At 38.4% G+C, this 25376-nt stretch overlaps 1 protein-coding gene across 1 annotated transcript in view; it reads right to left on the reverse strand.

The window, feature by feature from the left end:
* Nucleotides 1–25376, reverse strand: part of utrn (utrophin) — a 182737-nt gene that overhangs the window by 65078 nt on the left and 92283 nt on the right. Inside the window, exons 55-63 of the mRNA XM_072442911.1 lie at nt 23338–23510; nt 20839–20995; nt 14659–14788; nt 12212–12480; nt 10723–10869; nt 8495–8573; nt 7657–7717; nt 1774–1835; nt 338–412 (exon numbers count right to left, since the gene is read on the reverse strand). Coding sequence (XP_072299012.1) covers nt 338–412; nt 1774–1835; nt 7657–7717; nt 8495–8573; nt 10723–10869; nt 12212–12480; nt 14659–14788; nt 20839–20995; nt 23338–23510 — 1153 coding nt within the window. The remainder of the gene's footprint in view (nt 1–337; nt 413–1773; nt 1836–7656; nt 7718–8494; nt 8574–10722; nt 10870–12211; nt 12481–14658; nt 14789–20838; nt 20996–23337; nt 23511–25376) is intronic.

Genomic DNA, 25376 nt, shown 5'->3' on the forward strand with positions numbered 1-25376 from the left:
ACCTGCAGCGTGTGAATATGGGCACCAGCAACAGCAGGAAATAGCACTCATTATCAAGGTGTCCATTCTGTATCAAAAATATGTGCAGTGGTGTCGGAGGACATCATGATCCCACCTGGAGTAAGTTGCGCTCAACAGGCTAAACCCCTGCTCTGCTCAAACAGCAAAAAAGAGTTTTTCATTTTTCGAGTCAATAATTCTGTGCACCACATGGGCTGTTGTGGCACAGAATCTGGCAAAGCTTCAAATCATTACAGGCCTCCCTCTGTTGCAGCTAGATTTGAAATGAAGTGACCGGACCGCCACTGGTGTTAGGGGGAGTGTGAAGGTGACTTACAGCAGAGGGCCTTCTGCAGGCGCCGGATCTTCATGGCTGTGCGGTAGGCCGAGAATCTCACGTTGTTCAGGTCAGCTGTGCAACAATAACAGGGAAAGAATCACAAAACAAAATAGCATACTAAGGTATTAAAAATATAAATAAAGAAGAAATAAGAATTAAAATGGGCCGTATAATAAATAAACAAAATGGAACAGGCTTCAAGGATACAACATATAATACGCAATTATGCTATCTGTTGTTTTTTTTCTTGCACGGCGAATGTTAAACAAAAAATAAGTGAGAACCAGTGAGAACACGATCTGTCTTGGATGTTAGCAGTGTAAGATTGATATTTCAGTTGATTTTGTTTCATAGGATAGAGACTGTAACCTACACATTGTCCTTGAAACTAGAGCTGGATAAAGAAGATACAAAGCAAATGTTTAATGTGGGCAGATAAAATAGGACACCTACGACTCCAATATTATAAGCAGCTTCACATGACTCCCCATCGTCAGTGCCCAAGGCCATTATTATATTAAGCAAACCCCCAACCACAATCGAGAAAACGTTGCATAGCAAACTAAAATCTAGCAGTTTGACTGTTCATAGTGCTACTGGTCGACTTCGCAGTATTGTCTTTTTTGTCAACCACAAACTGTCGAGGCCGGCGTGAGGTAATTTCAATCAACCGCATGAGATAAGTTGGCAGCATCTCAGTGAGGGACCTTCCAATTTAAGAACAACGTTTCACATTCAGCTGATAGAACTGAATGAAAATTCACACATTTCATAAAAAGGCTATTTCATTAAGGGGTAATTATTTGTAGGGTAACTTTCTATAGCGCTCGCCTAGAACCTCCAGACAAAAAAACACAGTTTTTTGGGAGCCGGTAGGAACCGACTTTCAGTAAACCTGTCGGAGTAAGGAATTGTTTTCATAACATTATCTATCAATCATCTGCACACATAACTTTGATTTATAATTTGATTGTAAATAAAGTTGTAAAAGTGAAAGCCTCAAATCAAGCTTGCAGCCAGTTAATGTAATAATGTTTCATTATGTAATAATAATCCAAAATGCAATGTCCTCAAAAAACAACAACACACTAAATACATGTTACATTTTTTCCATGAAAATGTACCGGTAATAGTACCAAGTAAAATCATGTCTCACAGTAATGGTGACACTATATTGTATATTGTAATTGTAATCTCATTTCCCATCAATTAGTATTAACAAGGTGGTTAATCGTGACATACAGTATTAGCACACAGGAGGTTAACAGAATAGCTGAGCAAGAGTTTAATGTTGAGGACAGACTGCAATATTGTAGTAGGATGTTGTGGGTGCAAAAATCCAGATGTATTCTGACAATGCTGCCTCCAGCTCAGCAATTTGAAATATGCAGTAAGAGTTACATATCTAGGAGTGTTTGGTGTGTCTATCTTACCTAGAGACTGGTAGAGCTCTGTCATCTTTGGATGGTCCCAGCATGTGGTTTGCGCCTGGTGGCTGAAAAGCACAATAAGAGACGAACCATTGAGGAAAGGAAAAGCTGTCTCCTCGTATCAAAACACAGACACAAATATGGAGCATAAAGGCAGCGGTTATTACGCCTGCATCGAGCGTCATTATATCTACAGTGTTGACAGAAGGACGTTCGAGGTTGTCGAGAGAGACCACTTTTCTACACAAATGCTAAAACCTCAAGCAGAAGCCCAGATAGGTACAATGTATACACTCAAATAAACATGTTGTGTGCCCCCTTCTCATCACAGCGGGGATCCCATCTTCAAACAGGGGCAGATACATAAAACAGTCTGGCACAGTCTCGATTCCCTGTTTGCAACGCCAACTGAGGATTTTTGCACAGAAATGTTTTTGGACTCATCTTGTTACTTATTTTGACATCAACAAATAGTTTCCCTCCGCGCCCCTGAACCACTCTAGCTTTACATGACGTGATGTTGTCAAGTTTTTATTTCTGATGAAGAGTTCTACATGATTCTGACAAAGTTTCAGTGCCCAAGTTTGTCTGAGAAGTTTAAACTCACTCTATTATCTATTTAGAATTTCAACTGTATTTTGCAGTTAACAAAATAAAATACTTGTATTACTGGTGAAGTAATCATAGGTGTTCATAAACAATAACTATATTGTAAAAACTTCCATGCTCCATAATGAACACTGCTTGGCCATTTTTGCAGCAGACAGAAGCTTGTGTTTTATTCAGATTGCAAGCAAATAAGTCGTCTAAATCAGCAACGGATTTCTAGAAGACCAAGTCAAGGGATTTGTTGATATTTGCTGCCCTCAAATACAGAGCTAAGCAGAGGAACAGACTTTCCAACTGGCCCGCAGCCCTAACCACAAAAGTGTTGAACTGCTTAAAGCTTAGGCTCTATGCCGCAGGATGCTAAATGAACAACAATGACTAACATACATTTTGTTCCAATGGAAAAGAGGCTGCATCTAGAACGGGATTATACAGTTTAAGTGTATTCTTCCACAGCCTCTACAATCCATAATGAGGATGACTAAGTTGTCAGATTCAGCTGTTCACAGTTTGTTCTGTTACGCCAGAGCAATCTTTTTGCTTTCCTGGAGGCGGAACTGACAAAGTGATTAGACTGTTACACCTAAACCCTGTAAAAAAAAAAAAAAAAAAAAAAGAGGAAAGACTTTTGAAAATGTAAGGATACAATTCATTGTATCCTAATAAATCAACTGCTTGATTTATTACCTTTTGCTTATACCAACTCGGCTTCAGCCTACACTGTAAACTACTTGCACTACATGGGGATCAAACCTGACAATATTTATGAGTAGTCAAAATAGTTAAGAGAAATTTCACCCACAAAACTACATGTCTGGAGTTGGTGTTAAAATCAATTCAATGTATTTATGTCACAACAGCAGTTGCCTCGAAGGGTGACAGTGAAAAACAGATTAAACAATGTTTATAGGAAATTAGCAAATGTCCCAGCATCCCTACTGCTCAGCAAGGAAAAACTACAAAAACCTCTTTGGGAAAAAGTGGAAACCTAGAGGAGTTCCACAGTGAAGGAGAGATCCGACTCCCTCAGACGGACGGGTGTAATAGTAATAACTACTATGAAATGGATATAAGGGTCATGAAATGGGATTCTATAGACTGGGACAAAGGAAGAGATTTACAGTGAAAAACCACAGGTATAAGCGACAAAAGTATATGAGCTGTTTTCTGTCTGAGTAAACGGCCCTCAGAGATGAATGCAACCACAATTAGCTTATCACTTAATAGTAGCTCTTCTGTCTGACAACTGCAGACGCGTCACGTTAAAGGTTAACAAAACATCTTAAAAACATCTTAATAAGAAGATATAAATAAAACATACTGTCAAGGCTAATTCTGGTACAGAAATGTTTATGAATATCCATTGTCCCCCTTAAATAAACACATAAGTAAAAAAAATTACGAGCTCATGGTTCAAAAACTTAATGCTAATGACAAAAGGTTTCCGGCAGTCCAACAAGAGGTAATGTGTCCCCTCTGGCTCCAGACCAGAAGGCCCATCCTTCTGCTGGAGGTTTGGTACTGCCACTGAGAGAGGCATGAATAAACATGAGTCTGAGGACAAATGACTATAGTACAAGGAATGGAAATCGAGAACCGGACATATTTTTTTGTAATCCATCAGATCGACCTCTCTGCATGTTTGTCTCGGTAAATGTGCTGCTCCTCGAGGTTCAAGTGCAGTTTTACAACATTTTAAATGCTTTACATTGAAGTTTATGTCATAATGAAGCCTATAATATTTAAATGGTCCCCTATTAGTTACAATCTTATCAATTCCCCTCCCTACTGAGCACTGAGCAGGAGATGGATTTGTGAATGATGGTGGTAAATAAGAGGACAGGCAAAAAATTATTTTATTGTAAAAGTAAAATTCGTAGATAAGAAACATTTATTAGTAAATTATTTTTCCACTGTCAAAATGGCAACAAATCCACTGAAACTACAGAGATAAGTAGCATGCAGGTTTGTTGTTTCAGTAGTAGATGTGGTACGACAAGTGTGTGAGTATAGACTCTTTATGCACTGAACAAGCAAAGCCAACCACTTGAGTGTTTTGCACTTGGCAACATTTATATCTCAGATAAATGGCTCTTTCTATTAAAATGCAGTTCATTTTGGAGTTCATTGTCATTCAGACCTGCAACAAACCTCCTTTTGAATAGATAACACCTCACAGAATGCCATGGCAGCCTTGGTTTAATCATGACTTGAACAACTTTGGATTGATATCTTGGTTCCCGATCTGAATTTAGCCCAAAAAAGTAAAAAATAGAGAAAGGCAGAGTATAGTAGTAGAGGTATATCAGCTACAGTTCAGCAAGTGTCGCTGTTAGAAGGATCTCATCCAAAAATCATGCAGCCCTGTGTTTAAAACTGCTGAATATACCCTAAGCAAATATTCTGCAAATGTTAAATTATTGAATAGAAGTCTTGCATAATGGAAGTATGTTTTGTAAAAGTTCTTTAACCAGAAGTCTTTGGTTGGATAACTATTGGCCTTAGATTAGTGCATGCTGGACTTGCACGGTTCAGAACTACATTCACATTCAAATACGTTTTTACAGTAACACAAAATTCTTCCACCCGCTCCACAATGTGTTGGTCAGCAGCAAAAGACTCTTACTGCCATACACGCTGCTTCACTGAGACACATCAAATCATTCCTGCTGTTGCTATCAAACTGATGAACTGATGACCTGAGCTGTAAAATCGTTTTTGTAAAGTCATCGCGCAATATTCAACTCAAAATGTGAATAATATATAAATATGTTGTGAGGGTAGTATATTTTTAGTTTAAGTTAAACGTAAATGTATTGTTTGCTGGTGTTGCAAGTGTGCGAGGGCGTTGCAAGTGTGTGGTTGCAGCTTCCAGGTTCTTTTAAAATTTATTTTAAAATTTAACATTTTGCTTTTAAAGCTCTAAATGGCCTTAAACCTTCATATCGCGGGTTCTGTTTGCTCAAAACCCAAGCAGGGCTTTAAGGTCGACAAATCAGCTTCTGATGGAGGTCCCCAGAGCCAGACTCAAACACTGGGGAGATCAAAGTTTGTCTCCCAGATTCTGGGACAAGCTGCTCCTCGACATGCACCATCACAGGTGCCTTTTTAAATCTAGGCTCAAAATGTATTTATTCAGGATGGCTTTTAACACTTTTATTTTTGTTTTGCGTAGTTTTATGTTTTTGTACTCAAAAGCACTTTGGTCACCTTGAGTGTTGTAAAAAGCTCTATGAATAAAGGTCGATTGATTGATTCTTAAAAATAAAACAATATGTAAATGTATTCTGTTTTCAGAGGGGTTTGGTTGTTAAAAAGACAGACTTCCAGTGTTTTATTCTACTGTTATACTGATATTTAATTTTATTTTTTTGATGACTTTTACTTCTTCTGTAGGTCTGCTGCATGTCATGCACTGTAATTCTGACTCTCTGATTCTGATATAGACACGCAAAGCTATGTATAGAATTAACATTTTGATCACTTTAGCATCTTTATTAATAGACCATGTCATTGCTTACAGATGTAGACTTCCAATGAACCGACGCCCACATTTGCATAAGCATCCACAGCAGCTAATGCACAATGCTTCACCCCGGAATAGGAACACAAACAGCCCCTTCTTGAGGTGCATAATTTAAAACCCAGTTGGAACCTCTCTCAGTAAACCTCATTGTGAGCACTGGCCACATGTTCAGACTTTACTTCCTTTTCTTTTACACAGCGGCCAACGATTTAAACCATAAATGCGGCATCAAAACACATGGCACACAAAAGCAGATAATTGTTTAGTCCAAGTATAAAGTAAAGTTAATGTTAAGTAAGTATAAGTAAATACGAGTAATCTACCAAACCATCTAGCCATTTTGCTGCACACTGGTGATGCTGGACTTCCCCATTTCCCTTCCCAAAAGTGCACTGAAAACCCATCTGCTTTGCTAATCACAAGTCTTTCTGAATGCCCCTTCACTACATGGACATCCGCGTTCCTTTTGTAACATATTAATTCTCCCCCTAAAACCATCGTCCTCTCATCCTCTCCCGCTTTCATTCACACTGACAAAAGGCCACTGATTAAACCGCTGCCACCCGCGAACAAGGGACTGCGCCACATGTTGGGAATCATCAAACTGCCGCGCATGAGTTCAGCGCTCACAAATCACACCTACTCTCCCCCCTTCGCCTCCTAATCCACTGTTTGCAGCAAAGAGAAAATTGAAAGGAGACTGCACCCCTTACATAGAATAAAGCCCTTTCCACCGAATGCTTTTCTGATTGGGCTTGGAGTTCATATCAGGAAGTATTTGTTGCACTGTCTCGACGTTGGCGGGACTTTATGTCATCTTTCGAACATTGCGTTGGGATTAAAACACTGTGCTCTGTCAGTCCCGTGCAGACAATGAAACTTGGCAGGAGAGATAGTTTCCGAAGTGTCAAGAGGAGACAGAGAGGGCAGCGCCAGGGAAACACAATATGTCAGCCAGTAAACCACTTACCACTTGTCGTAGATGCAATATGAAAGCAAGGATGGGCCGCTGTCACCAGAAACGTAAAAGTTGCATGAACTTGCAACAAATTCACTCAAGATACTGAAAGACACTCACTGTGTGTGTGTGTGTGTGTGTGTGTGTCTGGGTACAATCGCTTTTACAAGATTGGAATTTGCACCTTGGTAGAGCAGGGTTCATTTTACATTCACATTAGCATAGTTTTAGTCACGATTTAGTGATAATTCAGTTAAAATTGAGTCAACTAAATGAATAGTAAGTCAAATTGATCGAAAAATTGACACATGTATATTGCACCGCTACCTTCTACAACATGTATACATTAACGGACTTAATATATCTGTTAAGTTAGAGTTTAAGGACTCATTATAACGGTAATTACATTGTATTTGATAGAAAGGATTTTCTTTGCACTCTTCTCTTTTATGTCTTAAACTGTTTTGTTATTTTTTTGTCATGTCTTTGATTTTAATGCATTTTTTTCCTATTGTGTAAAGCCCTTTAAACTGCCTTGTTTATGAATTGTGCTCAACAAATAAACTTGCCTTGCCTTTAGTTTTTGCATGCAAAAAATGCTATATTGACAAAGGCTATGTAACACGTATATATTTGTCAACCGAAATAACACTGGACTAGATTAACAGCAGAATTAATTTGCTTTTAAGTGCAATGCGTGTCTGAATCATGCACACAGCCCCATGAACAGAGGACACAAATGGGTACAATCTATGCAATAGCACAAATTTAGTCATCATTTCTCGGTTCTTACTTGATGTAATATGGAACCTTATTCTGAGAAACGGCACGTTGCCAGGGGAGCTGCACCGACGCTGCAGAGACAGACACAAGGAAGTCATGGTGAGAAAATCGAAAAACATTTTTTTTTTATAAACACAGGGCAATAATCCATTTAACACAAGAAGCTTGACGTGAAGTAATTGCAACATCAAAACATTTCCGTTAAAGATAAAGCATTAAGATACAATACGTGTGCATGAAATGAGAAAAGTAAAAGCATATTTTCTGTAGTAGAGAGAAAATTATACAGTGGAAGAAAAAAAGAAAGGAAAATGTATGCACTAGTACTACAGGTCTGATGGTTCGGTCTTGAAATGGCTTCGCAGTCCAACAAACTGATGAAATAAACAATATTGTCTTAATAGATATATCAAAAACATATTATTTTATTGCTGATGTTGAAAATATAAAAACTGTAATGAGGCCGAATATATGCAATGACAATGGGATTATAAAAGTAAAAACGTAGCTGGACTGTGCTGAACTCACTTAGCAAATCCACATATATTGGCGAATCGCTCTGTGGTCAGACTTAATTCACTCAGCTGCCATTTTGGGCCAGTTTCAGGCAGAAGTGAAAGCCAATCAGGTGAAACTGGCAGAGAGGTAATAGCGTATTGTTATAGAAAATAACCACTGTCTATTGTTTAAGGACCCTTCTCTTCTTTAGCTCATCCATCACGGCTAATGACGGCTCTGAAGTTCTAATTAGGAACTATATTATTGAAAAGGAGGAAAAAGCGTTTAGTTTTAGCACAAATGTCCTTAGCCCTTAAAATGTCTAGTTTTGTGGTGTATCTGATGCTCACTGGAGAGGAAATGTTGAGATGCGGGTCCAAAGTCTCGGTGGGCCTCTTGGAGTAGCTTTAGTCTGTCCTCCAACGCAACCTGCACAAAAACAGATCAGTTTGAGCATTGATCATGGTCATCAGTAACACTGGGCAGTTAGAACTTACATAACCTGTAACGTTGAGCAGTGTTTTCCAAGAAGAGGTACAGGGATTTATCACATGTATGCTTTTTATCTGAGGTATGTTTAATTTAGGTCACTATGCGTATTGACGGGAATGTTGTGCAGAATGGCATTAGACTTATTATGTCCATCAAATATGGCAATGCGAGCAGAGTAACATTTATTAATGCCATAATAATGTTTTTCAAGGTATTTTTGAGCAATATAAAAACATGTAATTGATTAGCAGTACACTTCTTGATGTGTTTAATGCTATACTATGGAACATTCCAGGCAAAGCAATAACATCTCCATGGAGACAAGCAGGAAGCTGGCCCCTCACCATAAAAAGTATATAGTGGACCTTTAAAGTGGCTGGACTGGGATAACAGCCATTTGGCGAAGCTGTAATAATTTTACAAAATTGATTTCAATATGACAAACCTACTACCAGCTGCTCATACTCTCCAGATTTTCTTACGTAATCCAAAAAGCTGTTCACGTTATCTTAATTTATCGCAGTTGTAGTGAGGCATAAAAGTATCGACAGGTCCATCAGCAAAATGATGTGAAAACTTTTTTTAATTGAATGTTAGTTATTGCTGGCACTGGTTCTGTAATACACTTGAGAGGAAGTGGCTTGAGCTCCAAGATGCCCCACATGTGGTCCGGGGTCCGCACTGTGTAACGGGCACAGACTGGGACGTGAGGGGTACGGGCGGCCTCATCATCGCACTGCTACTCTCGCTCCTCTACAATCGCTCCTCTAATGGTTTTTACTGGTCCCGCTGTGCAGATAATGCGAGCTGTCTGCATATGAAGTTCCAATCATCAAACTCCTCAGTGAAAAGGGGTTCATCAATGGAAATTATGCTTTTGAGATAAATATAACTTCTCTTACTCTGTATCCGAGTTATGGGCAATCCTCCGAAAAACATCAGAATAGAACAACTTTCTACTACTTGATCTTCTTTAGTCCTATTTACTGTTCTGAGAGTCCAATGTGGTAGATTTTGATTGTAAGTATATATCACGATGCTGATAATATCACGATTTCGAGATTACAAATTGTATTCACATAAAATTGTACATTATATTACAGTTTTAAAAGAAACAAAAAGCTCTTTACAACAATATTTCTTTGTTAAAAGTGGTTTATGAAATGCAGTCCTTTTAAAACAGTGAATACTTTATAACTACATTAAGTTCCCTTTCTCCAAATAAACAACATATCTGAGATGCAGCTCACAATATCGACACCAAATAGTAACTCAAGTGTATTTTAGTTGAGGGTTGATTCATCTTGGCATAAAAGAGCCAAAATGTGTGTAGGGAAATGACTCCACGGGTATGAATTCCATTATCCTAGTATAACAGACACTGACATTTTCATGTTTCCTTTAAAATACTAAGTTGCATCATATTCCACGACTTCCCTTCTGGGAATAAGATGAATTCTACACTATGAGACAGTAACACAGTGGATCAGACGGAGACACGGAGGAGCACAAGGAGTTACTGACAAATGAAGCGCTCGCAGTGGTGTCCATTGATGTGTTTTGCAATTTGAGAACTGAAGGTGTGCTCCAGTGAGAAGGACAAGTCACAGGTCCCGGAGGAGTTAGACTGAAAGTGGAATCAAACAAGTTCAGAGAAAATCAGAAGAAGCTAAATGTCAGGCAGCAAGAATGAGGAAAATGTGTGCTCAGACTGAGAATGGCTCTTGGATGAGTCGAAACATTTTGTGTTTCTTAAAAGTCCAGATGATACAACTGAATCTTTTTCTACAATGAAACACTCACAAAAAGTATATAAGTAGTTTAAAAATGTAAAAAGTAAAAGTATTTCAAAACTGTTAAAGCGTCAAAAGTAGTAACTGTTATTGGAAAAAAAAAATATTTTAGATTTTTGTTCTACGAGAAACAACTGAATTGATTAGCCATTATTCTTAGCTGTTTTTATTTGTACATTTTTGTTTTTTGAGAAAAAAAAGTTTAAAATACAAACAAAAAAAGTCAGATTGCCCCTGTTGGATTTCCATGATTATGTGAAGTGCCACGCCACATCGCAGAAAGACGAATTCACCTGCAGAAGTTTCCACCTCATGTTGAGCTGGTCCAGTTGTCTGGAGGCCGTGGAGGACAGCTGGATGTCCAGAGGGTTCAGCTCTGAGGACAGCTCATTCACCACCTTCACGTCCTGACGCAGCGGTGCAATCTCCTTATTGAACGCCTGCATAAAACTCAAGTGTTAGCAAATCCCCCATCCTGTAGCTTATCACTTCATTATGCGCAAATGCACCTCACTGGACTTTAAGCTGTTATTGCAGAAGTGTCCTTACATTTTGTTTTAACTGGTTTATCTGTCTTGTTTATTGCACTGACCTCATCATCTCCAATTGGAAATAAATCATGTTCCTAAATGAGGATTTATTAAGCTATAATTCTAATTAAAACTCTCAGAGGCTGTCTATGTGCAATGTAATACCTATGACACTGGGGGCACATCATTGCGAGGACACTTTTGAGACCGAAATGTCTTTAAAGCGCCTCTACTCAAGTGCTTCCGACATAACCTGGTTTGAATGCGTTTAATTGGGTGTATATCTGCGCACTGTCATGGCATACGACGGCAGAGGCAGAACGTGGGTGATGTAATTGAGAACTAAATAATGCAAGAGCTGGAGTTCTCCCTGATGTAACGTGGGACCATGACATTACTCTTTTTTTTTTTTTTAATATGGCAAGCGTGACTTCATTTCAGAAACAGTCATTTGTCTGCTTGTTTATTAAATGAGTTTTGCCTCGGGAAAAAACAATCAACTCAGCTGATTAGAATTTGAAAATGTCAGAATTATTATCTGAGAGAGTGCACCAAAGCAGCTTAGAAAAATTAACAAATGTAATAAATGTATTCAGATTTAATAAGTAAAGTTTAACTGGGAGGAGAAATTACTGGAAGTCTCAACTGTCTTCTTATTGCATTTGTAGTCTAGTACACAAAGGCAAGACAACAATGTGCAGTGACAAGAAAAATGATTTTCACATTTTGTTTAACACCTCAACGACATTATTGAGGGAATATTATGGTATTTTATGGCATCATAAATGTGCTTAAACATGTCTGTCATGCTTGAGGTACAATTACCGTATTTTCCGGACTATAAGACGCACCTTTTTTCATAGTTTTGGCCGGGGTATGACTTATACTTATATTTATACTTGAACTCCGGAGCGACTTATATGTTGTATCATTTGTTATTTTCACACTTGCAACCGCATTTCATACTCCAGTGCAACTCAGTGGAAAAAACGGTATTTTTAAAAAGTGCAGAAATATAACTTGTTTGTTTTATTTTTAATCCGCTGTCTATGCTTCCTTTTATCTAACATATCATTTTCAATATAGACAATATACTCAATATTCACATCCTGCATATATCTAAATACAATCCGTTTTCTCTTGCATCTCCCTCCTGAAACTGCCATAAGTGGGCAACATCTCCACCGCTAATTTACGTTTGCTTTTCATCTCATTTAGTCCTTTTGGTGATTTTTCATACACTTAATCTCACCGTGGTCCTCTCGATGTGGTCCTGCAGTGAGTCTATGAGCAGGTCTCCCACAGGCTGCCACCCGGCCTTGGCCTCCTCTGCTTGGGTGAGCCGCAGGTCGAGCTGGTCCATGGAGCTCTGAAGCTCCTGAAGCCTCTCCAAAGCTCTCTCCACCTGACTGTGCCAGCCGCCGACATGCCCTTTGAGCCTCTCCCAGCATTCCCTCACGTCTCCCGTCTGTTTCCGAATGGCTCGGGCGAGTCCTTTGGCCTTTTCCTCGGGCGTCAGCTCTGCAATAACAAAAGCGCTTGAATTCATTTTTAATAAGGCTTGACAAAGTGGCAAAAGACTAATCATGGCAAATAAATGTGGCTTTTATAATAAGGTCAAAAACGTAAATAATTCTCAGCTTTATCAGATGCACCACAAAGTAGGAGCGCCTGAGTGTACTGTGCTCGTAGTCAAGTTTTGTTATTACATTCCAGTTGCTATTTTAATCCCCCCAAAAAAGTACAAGAGAAGTTCTTAAGGTGAACTAGGTGGCAAAGAATAAATTAAGGGAGAGGCAGAAGACAGTTCAAAAGGCTAGAAAACACAGGCAAGAAAAAGGGTTATCATTGGAAAAGGTGCAGAGGAAGGAATTTGAAATTAGAAAGTAGTTGGAGTGAGTTTGAGGATGAAAGTGACCAAAGAAAAGGACTATAAGACAGGAAGGAGGATTTGAGGAATGAGCAATACAGGAGAGCTGAGAGGATGAGATAATTGTGACACATCCCAGAACTCGTACAAAGAAACAGTGGAGTCAAAAGCTGCTCTGGAGGAACTGACTTTTACTACAAAGAAATATGTGCTGCTTTCATGAGCTCCAAGGTCTCATCTCCCGGGTACAGGCTCAATTACCATTTTCACCTGTAGCACAGAGGCTATTTCTTTTAGAAACTCACACTTTTCTTTTTGACCTCTTTTCTCAGAATTCTTGGGGACCAAATTTAGGTCCCGACCCCAAGGTTGGGAAAGACAGATTTAGAAAGAAAAAAAAAAGTAAGATTTTGTGGCCTTATAGGCTTTATTAGAAAGAAGAGGACAGGGTGAGATGGGGGATGAGAGAGCAGGAAGGAAGTGCAGTAAATTGTTGGAGTCTGGATCCAAACTCACGACTCTGCAGCCGGCTGCACATTGAGCCTGGCAAATGTGTGCTTTGCCTTATCCACTCGACCACCGAGCAGCGCACACAAAAATATACTCTTTAAAACAGAAACTTGCATTCAAATAGTTTGTCCAACTGTGATACAATGACAGACAGTGAAAGCGCTCAAAGTAGCCTTGTCTAGTAAACACCAGAGCAAAGATATGAAGCCATTTTATCAAACAGTAAAAGCCAATGCACCATGAACCTGTCCTAGACAATTTAGTGTTTGGCTGAAAGCCAAATAGGAATTTTTGTATTAGATTTACTCTTGTAATTAACAATAATCAATAGGCAACATGTAATAAATGTAATGGGCAAATTAAAAACATTAGATAGTAAATCACTGTGTAAGGTGTGCTTTTCCATACTTTGCATTTAACCAATCCTTCAGTTTATTTATTTGTTAAACTTTATTTAACCAGGTAAAATCCCCATTGGGATTGAAACCTCCTTTTCAGGGATGACCTGGGTCAAAGTAAAGGTCACTGCCACTGGGACACCCCAATGTAATGTAACAGAATTAAACTTTCAAAATGTGAAAACAAATATTAGGTTCTTATTTTATTTCTAAGACATACGTTGTATGTATGTTTGTATCTGTTTAGGCGTGGGGCCAAGGTGGGGTTTGAGAGATCACAAACAAAAGCTGTCGGCCCATGCTCTGAAGTTGTGGCACACCCCTACGCTGCCCCCCAGAGTCGTTTCAATTATTTACACAGTAGGCTTTGGGTTTGATGGGAAATGTGCTGACATAACCAAGACTTCCGCGCCGCATCCAAGAGAGACAGAAGAGGAATGCTGAATGAGGCGAGCCCATCTCTAATTCATGTCCTGGATATATTGATAGTACCACCGCTTTGGATATGAGAACAGAGAGGCCATTTAACTTGAAGATTGGATGAAATACGGGTTCCCTTTTCGGCTAAATAGCAGGACTGAAACTTTTTTTTATTACTTTGGATAATAATAAGTAAAAGGCGGTTAAAAATGAATCGCTGGCGGTGTTATTTAACTTTTTTTGGCACATCATCAAGCAAATAAATCACCAAAATAATATTTTTTTTTTAATTAAACAAAGATGAACTAAAGCCAATGTAGAATGATGGAAAGCTTTTGCTCCAAAAAGTTCAGCTCTTTTAAAATTAAGTTACGTACGCACGGAGCTGGACTAAACTTCTTTTCGCATCGCCGGCCACTCTAGTAAAAATATGTCTCATTTAAAGGAAGCAATTTTACATTTCAGTTTATCTGTGTGTGTAAATGAGTTGTGTACACTGACCTATCTTTTGCTGGGACGTTTTGCGTGGCTCTCCCGGTCCCTCGATGGGTTGGTCAGCGAGGAAAGTCCTGGCCTGGTCCAAAGTGCTGATTACCAGAGGCTCTCGCTCCTTCAGCTCAGTCTGCAGCGCCTGAAAGTCCAACATGAGCAGCATTAAATTAACAGTTACTATGATAAGCTACTCGGTCAGCTGAGAAAGGCAAATTATAATTGTAGTAAGTAAATGAGCAAAAAGATCATTTCAATATTAAAGAGACTGGGGTTCATTGACCTTTGGTATTTGGGAAAGGGCAATGGATGCATTTTCCAGCAGCTAACGATCGATCTGTGAACCTATAGCATTTTGAAGTAAGTCGCTAACCTCACAGTCAACTCAAATAGAAACTCATCATTTTACAGTGCATTCGTTAATGTACACCAAGCCTTTTGTCGTTTAACACATTGACAGACTCGAGAAAAAGAACAGATGTTTGCACCAGGCTTATAGGAAAGATAAACACTAATTAGGTGATTGCTGCAAAACAAAAATCCCGCTTTACCTCGTCAAAGCCCATTAAGAGGAAATGCAAAAGCGCAGGAGACAGAACCGACAGGAGGCTTAGCAAGTACTGCACACAAGGCTGAGTACACAGTGAAAAGGGGAATGGGGTCAGGCCGGGATCATTGCTTTAATGGTCACTGGGAAAACAGCAGCAATAGATAATAAAACCAGGGATTTGGATGTAATATTTCTTTATAACGTTCTCTACGTTCTAGGGACAGAACATAGAGAACGATAAGTGGTGATCAAACATGTCGAGATAAAACATCAAATCCTCTGCTTTTCGTTCATCTTGTAAAAAGTAGATTTATTTATTTATCAGCCTTTTTTAACCAGGTAAGGACTCGTTTAGATCGAGACATCTTTTTTCCTGGGATGCTTGCATGAAGAGATCAAAATTGGGGTGTACAGACTAAGATAGGACAAACATGAAATAAATAAAAATATAAACAGATTTAGAGGTTATTGGAATAATAAGATTAGACAAAAAAGATGCACTGACAAGGACCTGAATAAACTATTTACTAGGCTATTTGGACTTTTTTGTGAATTATTAGGATGAGTTATATTGAAAGTGGAAAAACGTGTAAAGGCAAGAGTAAAGATTTAAGATAGTTGAGAAGGCTTGGCATCTGCCAGGTCCAGAGAACAAAAGTGATAAGATAAAATTACAGATAAAGCCAGTATTTACACTTTTTGGCATATCAGCATTAAATTTCCAACTGAAACCGATAGAGATAGATATTTGCCTAACTAACTGCCTAAAGGAAAGATATAAAACTTTATTTGAACACTTTGCTGTGAAGGGAACACAGAATAAAACATGATTACACTGTTCAATTATGGATTAGTAGTAGAACAGGGTTGTCTACACATAATTTGTATTGATATTATTATGCAGAGAAGTGCACGGTTCAGAAACAGAACCCGAGTTTGTAGTTATTCAAAACTATGTATTTAGGGGAACATTTGAAAACTCCTTCATAGAGCTTGTGGACCATTCTAAAATATCAGTATTGGCCATGAAAAAAAAAATACATACAGTTTAGGTGTTGTGTTATCTTGATAAAATGAGATACCAAAGATTGCCACAGGCCTTCACTGACAGTGCAGTAGCAATGACAAAGCTTCGGATTTGGATGCCGACAATTGTGACGTGCAGTGATTGAAGTGGAAGGGACAGCGCGTCTCCAAAGAAATATGCCTTTATCAAATTGAGGTTTAGGCAGTTTTACACAGCGTAACTCCGGAGCGGGACAGAGAAAGCCTCCCGAGGACACAAATTAGATTGCCCGTCCTAATATATGGTGCGTTCCGTTCCAATGATTTCCTCGCAGCTCGCATGGAGGAGTTGTAATGGGCAGGTAGGCCGAGAGAGGACCTTGAGAGATAGAAACTAAATGAGATGTGATGGAGGGAAACAGTTGGGGCAGCTCCGAATGAGAGGACGTCTACCAAAAACACCAGCCAACTTCAGGCATTCGCAGCTTCAGTTCTGCAGCCATTCGGATTTGTTGGTCGCTTAAAATGGATTAAGAAAGAACTGAGTGTGAAGAGGTTGTGTGCGCAATATGCTTATCGAGATTTAGGTAAACAAAGATTAAATACAGAAATAAATTGGTTGGCTCTTAAAATAAACGAGGCTCTAACAACATTTCTGGCAAATTGTAAACATGAAAAGAGAAACTTGCATTCTAATTACCAAAACAGCTTATGCTTCTACTGAATACATGTGATTATTACAACTATTGCATATGTGTAGCTTATGTTTGACTATGCCATTATTCACAGCAAACACAAGACCCATCACATCTCTATACTCTGTATACTCTATGTCATAAAGTGGTTGATTCAGAGTTCAGACAAGTAAAGAAACTGCATGGTCAGAGGTGAGAGAGGACAATATCAAAGGAGAAACAGCTTTAAAATCTCAAAATCTATTTGGGTTTTTTGTCTCTTAATCCCAGATGGCCCTGAGTGATGAGAGCAAAGACAAAAGGGTGAATCTTTTTTACGTACTTCATCTTTCGTAATAGTTTCCCGCTCATATGTTTAGTCTGAATTTATGGGAGAGAGGAGATCACTGCATGAAGGAGCACTTGAGTGATATTGACCTTAACTTTTGAGCCGTCATGTCCGCCTCTTCTTATCTATGGAGTCGCTGCTTAGGCTGGGCTACGATAACACCACGACGCGGCTACGGCTAAAATGTCTTTTCTCTTTTCAATGCTATCTCACCGTTTGCAGATCCTAGACCAAACATTTACTCACAGGAAAATAAGCAACAAAATGGTATTGCCATTTCATCACCAAATATACAAATGATTACACATTAGATTTTAACTATTAATTGTATCTATTCATTATGATTCCTCCTATTTTCGTATATACGGTAGTGGTTTGATTATTTGCAGACTTTAATTGACCACATACAGTAATTTGTCAGGAGCAGCACCCGTGGACCCATCTCCATATCTTGCGTTGGATGGCAACTTGACTAAGTAGTAAGTACACGTTTTGGGTATTGTTGGCGTTTTATGTTGAGGCATATTTTAATGAGGACGTTTTCTTAGTCCACAAACATGTGTGAGCTATTTGAACAGCACTAAATACTGTCAGAAAGAGTATGCGCATCGGATTTACATAGTGCCTTACAGTTACGCTTTGCATTGCATAATCCACTCACTACACATTAGTCGCAGCTGCCCTGAGGTAGACTGACGGAGGCAAGGCTGCCATTGGCCAACTTGACCACCGCAGATCACTCGCTCACGCCACATACACACTGTACAATGTGGGTGAAGTGGCTTGCGAAAGGGCATGATGACATTTCCACTAGAGCCACTGCTGCCCCCTTGTGGCACCTGGGTTTCTCGATGCTCTCACATTCCTGTACTCGCGAGTTGGCGGAAAGCAAACCACCAAACAAAACAATTAAAAGTTGCAAACAGATTGACACTCGGGCACACGCTCGCCGTGATAAGATAAAGTCTGATGGGTGAGTTGAATTAATTTCTTCTACGTGACCTGTCCACGGCAGAACAAATGATACCGATCCATCATTCGGGCACAATGATTAAGACGCTGTTTCTATTACACCTGCCGAGACGGAGTAATTGTGCAGCTGTTTTAGAATATGGAAAGTGCTGAGAAAACCAACTCATTTAAATGGGGGCCACCTTGGACTCATCCGTCTGGTCCAATACTTCGGCCAAGACAAAAGCAGCGTGCACTTTGAAGATAAGAGCTCTGATGACCGATCCTGATCCAAAAGAGCTTTTTCACTGAGCAGGTTTTAATCAGCAGGACGGGTTCTAAAATGAATATGTTAAATTGTATTACGGATGTTATAATAAAGGAAAAACAGTGTACCGTGATGCAGGAAAAAGAGGGTGGGTAAACAGTCTTTAAATATGTCTTTGGGGAAAGTAATTTGCAAAGTAATGAAAAATATAAATATAAAAGCTAATGTGTATGCATGGAGTGTTCCTACTTGCCAACACTTGATATGTTGTTGATTTTCAATAGTACATAGTTGTGTTTACATTTTACACATTGAAGTTATCCAATATTTGTACATCAATATGTGACTCAAATGTATTTCTAGACAAGGAAAAGCAACTCTAAACCAATTTTGTCATCACAATGATATGTAATTAAAAAAAACTCAAAACCATTCTAAAACTGTTTAATTGTTGAAGTTTTTCCACCCAGTACCTGAATACTTGAAACTAGTTTTGGTATTTAGTATAGAATAGTATCTGGGTATCTCGCATTTGACAATCTCAATTTATTTTTCCCATTTTTCTTGACAAAAATATCCACTTTCCTCCATTTGCCAAGTGTCATGTCCTCATTTTACCACCGGTCCGCTAGAACACAGACAGGTATTTGCACTTAACCACCCAAATCTTTCCTGCTTCTCTGTGGAATGATGGTGACCGGGTGCTGAAATGGAAAGTACGCTAGCATATAAGTGAGAAAGCTATTTGCAGAGCTTAAGTCTTTTTCAGGGTCATCAAAGAGTTACATCTATTAGAATAAAATGGACAATGAAAAGAAAATGAAGCCAAACTTGGCGTACTTTTAAATTATACAGTTTTTAAGGAAAGCAGATGGCCACCATTTCTTATCTAGAGATTTGAGACGTTACGCTGATCATACAAAAATGGAATGAAGACAGGGCCAAGTCTGAATGAATAAAATCAGCATTTATACCATTCAATATGGTTTGCAACATTAATAATGTCAGCACTTTACAGCTCGATTACATCTGCAAAAAAAAACATATTGGTAAGGCTGTTGAGGGTGAGATTGTTAGTGCTTTTTTATTTAACATATTTTGACAGAAAAATTGCCATTCATGAATCAAGATTGCCATTACCTTTGTGATTTATAATAATCGAACATTTTCATTTGAATGTCCAGTTTCAAGTGTTAACCACAGAGAGCCCACTGAATTTATATTACATAATTTGACATTTGACCTACTGCAGTTACAATTATATTTGTTGAACAGCACCAGTACATCACAGCACACTTTTATTTGACAGTTGGAGTGTTTTTGCCTGTCACAAGGGGCTGAGATTCCACATCTAGAAAATGACTGAATACTCTCAAGGCATTTTGTGGACTGAAATAATAGTGCAGTGAAGAAGCAACACAGTCCCATATTACAAAGTCAAGAGCGCCAGGAGCAGTGTAGAGGCCAGTTGAGTGAGAGTAAACACTAGCCACAGGCTGGGTCAACTCTCAGAGCAATTACACAGAAAACAACATGGTTCACAAACAATAATGCAGTAGAAATATGACAGCGTGTGACAATAGGGGTGATTTTTGCCATGCTTTGGATCAAAAGGAGGAAAAAACTACTTTGTAAAATTCACAAATTAACTTTTCACTTATTAATAATTAATAACACTGAACAAAAATAATGACTGGTTATCTGGGAAGCCAGGCCATGGCTCGAGCATTTCTTTTTATTTAGCATTTAGCATCGGCCAATACTGTTACGGCCCACGCCTCTTTAATTTACTTTAACCAAAATATGGCCCATCCACATTGCTAGATACTGTTTACAACGAGTTTTCATAAATATAGATGTATTGTATTGTATTATGTTGATGACTACTTCATGCTTTCAAAAATGAACCACTTGCCTCGCTAAAAACATGGTGTAATAAATCAGCAATCTATTAGCAATGAATTATGTAAGAAAAATAATCAGGGAAACATTACTGAAAGAACGAAATCACAGCGCAATGAGTGGTTGGATTGATTAGCATTATTATTTTTCTTTTTGGAAGGTTGAATTCAAAAGCATTAGAATTTGCAATGTTTTTTCATAGGATGATTTTGGACATAAATATCAATAAAATTAGAAAAATTGAGTGGCAAAAATGTGTAGCTAACGTTAAGGGCCCTCAGTGTAAGAAAAGGTTTAGTTGTAGTTGTGTTACAGAGAGATGAGGTCAGTATGGTAATATGTTCTGTCAAAGGAGAAGGTTAGTTCTGTGTGTCGTTAAATATGTAAAAAGAATAACATATATATTGCAGAAGAACTAAAGGACATCAGAGAATAGCCATATTGTGATATTGAGAGCAGATGCCCTCTTGATTTGCATTAAGTCTCGACCTACCGTGCAATGGTTTTGCTGCTGTAGTAAAGTGGGCACATCTCCTCCGATGGGCATCTGTTTGGCCAGATCCTCGTCCTTAGAGCAGATCCACCTCCAGAGTTCCTCCAGGATCCCCAGCAGCCGGGACCAGCGCTCGGCACTGGCCTCCAGGTGAGCCCTGCACATGAAGCACTTGTTAAACTCGTTAATAATGCTGGCCAGGTCGACTGCTGTCTAATCCAGTGGTTTTCAAAGTTTTTTTGAATTGCTGCATTTTAAAATATATATATATATATATATATATATATATATATATATATATATATATATATATATATATATATATATTATTCATTTACTAATTTGTTGCACACCACTGACTAAAACAACCAAATCACAGCTTTTAGTAAAAATAAATGACATATTAAATAAAATACACAATGCCCATGCCACTCTCTGCTTCTTTTGTTTTGTTACTTTTTGGACTAGATGATTGCTCAAGAAACTCCAAAATGGTAAATTATTCCAGGAAACCCATGTGTCAGTCCATTAATGTGTCTAATCTAATGTGGTTACAATGATGACAATATTAGGCAGTATTGCTCAGTATATCAAGGGTGCACTGTTTTCTAGTGGGTTTATATCACCTGCTTACTTCTATGAAGATGTTATTACTTTGCCTGGAATGTTCAACTGTATGGCATTAAAAGAATATTACTTCCATTCATTCTTATTGCTTAAGAATACCTTGGAAAACATGCATCACCGCGAGCGAGGAAGAAAACTTTAATTCAAATTATTTTAGCGTTTTAACTTTATTGATTGTATTTGTTCTTTTAGATATTGTTTACAACTGCAACAGCTTCTAAACATGATGCAGTTTAAAAATAGTGGTCATAAACGTAAACCTTGACTGGACCTTTAAAAGGAAGTGTCTCCTTCAGTAATTGTGTGAATGGCAGTACACACGTTATGTTAATATGTTAATGTTACAACCCTTTCCCGTGTCCGTAATATACCTGAACACAGTGTAAAGACACCTGCGATTGGTGCAGACAGAGGGGGCCTTAATTACACATGTACAGCAATTAGGGCTAATGGGCTGTTCGCAATCACCGCACACCTCTCCTTCCATACATTAAAGTGGTCGTGAAGCAGTTCTATTTCCATTTCTCTTTGTTTTCTCTCTTAGATATATCGAGTTTAACCAAGTCTAAGGAGCAAATACAAGTTATTCTGATTCCGATACAGAGCGCTGTACAGAGAAGAGAAGATTACGCTCAAGGAAAAGCAAACGTCTTAAGTGCTTCTCATTTTTAGTCTTATACCGTGTTCACTTATTTGTGTCTGCTGTGTTGGCTTGTTTGTTCAGTTTTTTACCATTTGTTAAATAAAGAAGTTTTACTTGATGAAAAGAAACTATTGTGGACACTATGATTAAGTGTGATTCAGTAAGTATTTGTATTCATCAGCTTTAAATGGTCTTTTTATCCGTAATGTCTAGACGCTCTGAAGCCTTTTGCCTGTGCCTATATCTTTATTTGGCAGCATGTGTCAGCTTCATTCTCACCTGTTCTTTCATCAGACTCTTAGTCCCAGCAGATCACTAGTCCTATTTATTTATGCCTAATGGTGGCTGACGTCGCACAGTCTCTTCAGAAGTTAAGAACGTATCTCTGGGCTCCTTTCAAGTCTCTATTTTAATCCCATGCTATAGGGGGTTGAACACGACAAACACAGTGCTTTATACTTTATTTTAAGTATTCTGGAGGATGCTACGTGTGCGTGAATATGTAAATTTAATGATCCTTTCTATTAAGTTCAATGTGTATATGGAGGGGAAAGCTACGAGGCTTTCAAAAATGTCCAAAAATATCTGCATATATGAAGACTTGTTGACTTTATTTATTTATTTATGAATTTATTTAATTGACAGGGACAGTGAAAAAAAACATTACTGTAAATGTGCCAGAATTTGCCAAAAGTTATTTTTCATCCGTTCTACCTGGAGAGACGTCTCTCTAAAACAACAGTGATTAAACGTGGTCATTTAATCAGTTGATCTCAGCTCGGACCAAGCACTTTTGTTGTGTCCTTGGGCAAGACATGCCTGCCAACTTATAAATGTATGAATATGGCATGTGAGTGATTGGTGGTGATCGGAGAGTCAGATAGCACAGATTTGTAGCCACACGTCCTTTAGTCTACCAGAGGGGTACATTTACCTCAAGAGATAAATAGTACATAATATTAAGTACCTGCAAATTATGTTTTTATTACGGTAACTAATTTGAATAATATGTATAATAGTTTTCTTTTAGGAATCACCAATGGTCTTACCTTAATACACCTATATTTGTAATCTCATAAGAGAATTATCCAGAACAATACAGTGCAATTAAATAAATGATTAAAACCTTTCTGAATTATTGTTATTATTATTTTGTTGTTGCATTGCTGTACATTATTGAGCTAAAAATAATGAAAGTGTATGAAACAGTGATTGATTGGTTGACTGACCGTATACTGGCAGACTTGGTCTTGAGGTCGCTCCAGCGCTGGTTCATGTCGTCCAGTCTCTGCTGCAGAAACACAGCCTCTTCGGAGCTTCCCAGCGATTTGACCATCTTGGCCTTGTTCCCCTCCACGTTCTTGTAGATGTCATTGTGTGCATCGATCTCAGCCTGGATGTCCTACAAACACACAGAGACAAGGTGAGCATTTAATCACATCAGACTGGACCGAGGGCGGAGGCAACAATCGTACATTTTCATCAGCAAATTCTAAAATCGGACAAGACAGGTTTTTGGCTGGATATTTATGGGTCAAAAGTGTGTTGTGTTGTGTTGTGTTGTTGCCAACACTGGTCTGGAGAGATTACTCTGAACGCGTAACTTCACCAGAGGGCAGCCAATGCAATACTGTACAAGAGTTGAAAAACATCACATTTTAAGAATGAACTAAGAAAACGGAAGTAAAAAGTGAGAGAGGCACAGAAAACTTAAATTCATGGGCTCTATCAACATATCAACAATTATATTTACCACCAGTTATCGTTAACATTCCTGAAATAAAAATCAATAAAATAAGATATATCTATATTGTTTCCCATAAATAAATAAGACACTACGATGCCCCCTTTGAGTCTGAAAACAATTGAATAAATTGATTTACCTTTATGTTTATCTTATCATACATGTATTTAAAAAGCTATATTCATAAATAACATCCAGATTAAATAGAAACAATTAATGAAAATTATACTGGAAAATGTTTAGATAAAAAAATAAGGGTAATTTGTACCAATAAATTACTTTTAGATAGAGCATATATTTATTACCTCAATATGGTAAAACATCTGCACACAACTATGTAAACATTGAATAGCCTTAAGGTATTTTTGACATTTCACTAAAACAAAATACATTTCTGCTTTTCATGACTGGAGGCTGGTCCCAGAGTGACTTCACATTCTGCATTAGGTAACAGCACTCACTTAAGTCTCGGTGAACAGAGAGTAAAGCATTTGTTAAACTTCTGCTGTAACCTGTGACAAAGGCCTATTTCTCTACACATCCAAAACAAAAGCTGTATTACAAGAGCACAAAGTTTGAAGGTGTGATAGTTGGACCACAAGAGGGCCTGACGCACACAAGAAGATCCTGTCAAATGTATTTTTAGAGTGGAAGTGTGAAACTGCTCTATTTTCTCCTTTCTCTCCCGCCTTTCTCTCACTTTCCCTCCCTCGGTTTCTCTCTCAGCTGGGTCTACCTTCAGTTCAGCCGATTTCACCCGCAGGTAAACAAATGGGCTCTGACGCCGTATGGATGTGTGGAAGTCAGCAGACACATTTGCAAATGGAGCAAAATTAGCCGCGATAAACCGATGTAATGAGATCTATATCCTACTAGAGCCAAGTAATAAAGAGTACCATTACATTGGATGGTAAATGGCCCATCTTCAGAGCCTGGGGTTGTTTATCTATTCATCTTTGGGCTGTTACAGATCTGGGCAATGCCATTAACGAGCGCAATCTTTTGCACAAGCCGTTTAAAGTTGTTGAAATAAAAATAGAATAAATGTTTAAATTCCAATGCTACACTAGGGAACTGCTGCATTGGAATGATTACAAGACCTAGGGCAAGTAGCTGTTGTCTTGGAGATAAGACAACAGGAAAATGAAGTCGAGTGGTTATGGCACAGCACACGTATGGCAATTTACTGCATGTCCTCCCCTTCTCTCTCATCCCCATTTCACACTGACCTTTCCTGTCTAAAAAAAAAAAAAAAGCCCAAAAACCTTGACAAGTGAGTGCTTCAGATTTATCTTTGTAATAATGTAAAATCACAGACAAGGAAAATAGAAAAACTTACTTTAGAAGACAATCGGAGGCCCTCTGTTTAGTGAAGGAGTAAACATCTATGTAGTATGTATGTAGTAGTAGTATGTAGTATGTACCTGTATATTTCCCTCCACCCATTAGTTGAATGTTTAAAAATATATAGTCATGAAAAACATATCGCTTACAAATACTGTATAACTGTTGATACGCCATTAA

Source organism: Eucyclogobius newberryi, unplaced genomic scaffold, assembly GCF_026437365.1.
Source record: "Eucyclogobius newberryi isolate DKJ021-1_F unplaced genomic scaffold, fEucNew1.0.hap1 SCAF_1, whole genome shotgun sequence".
NCBI lineage: Eukaryota > Metazoa > Chordata > Actinopteri > Gobiiformes > Gobiidae > Eucyclogobius > Eucyclogobius newberryi.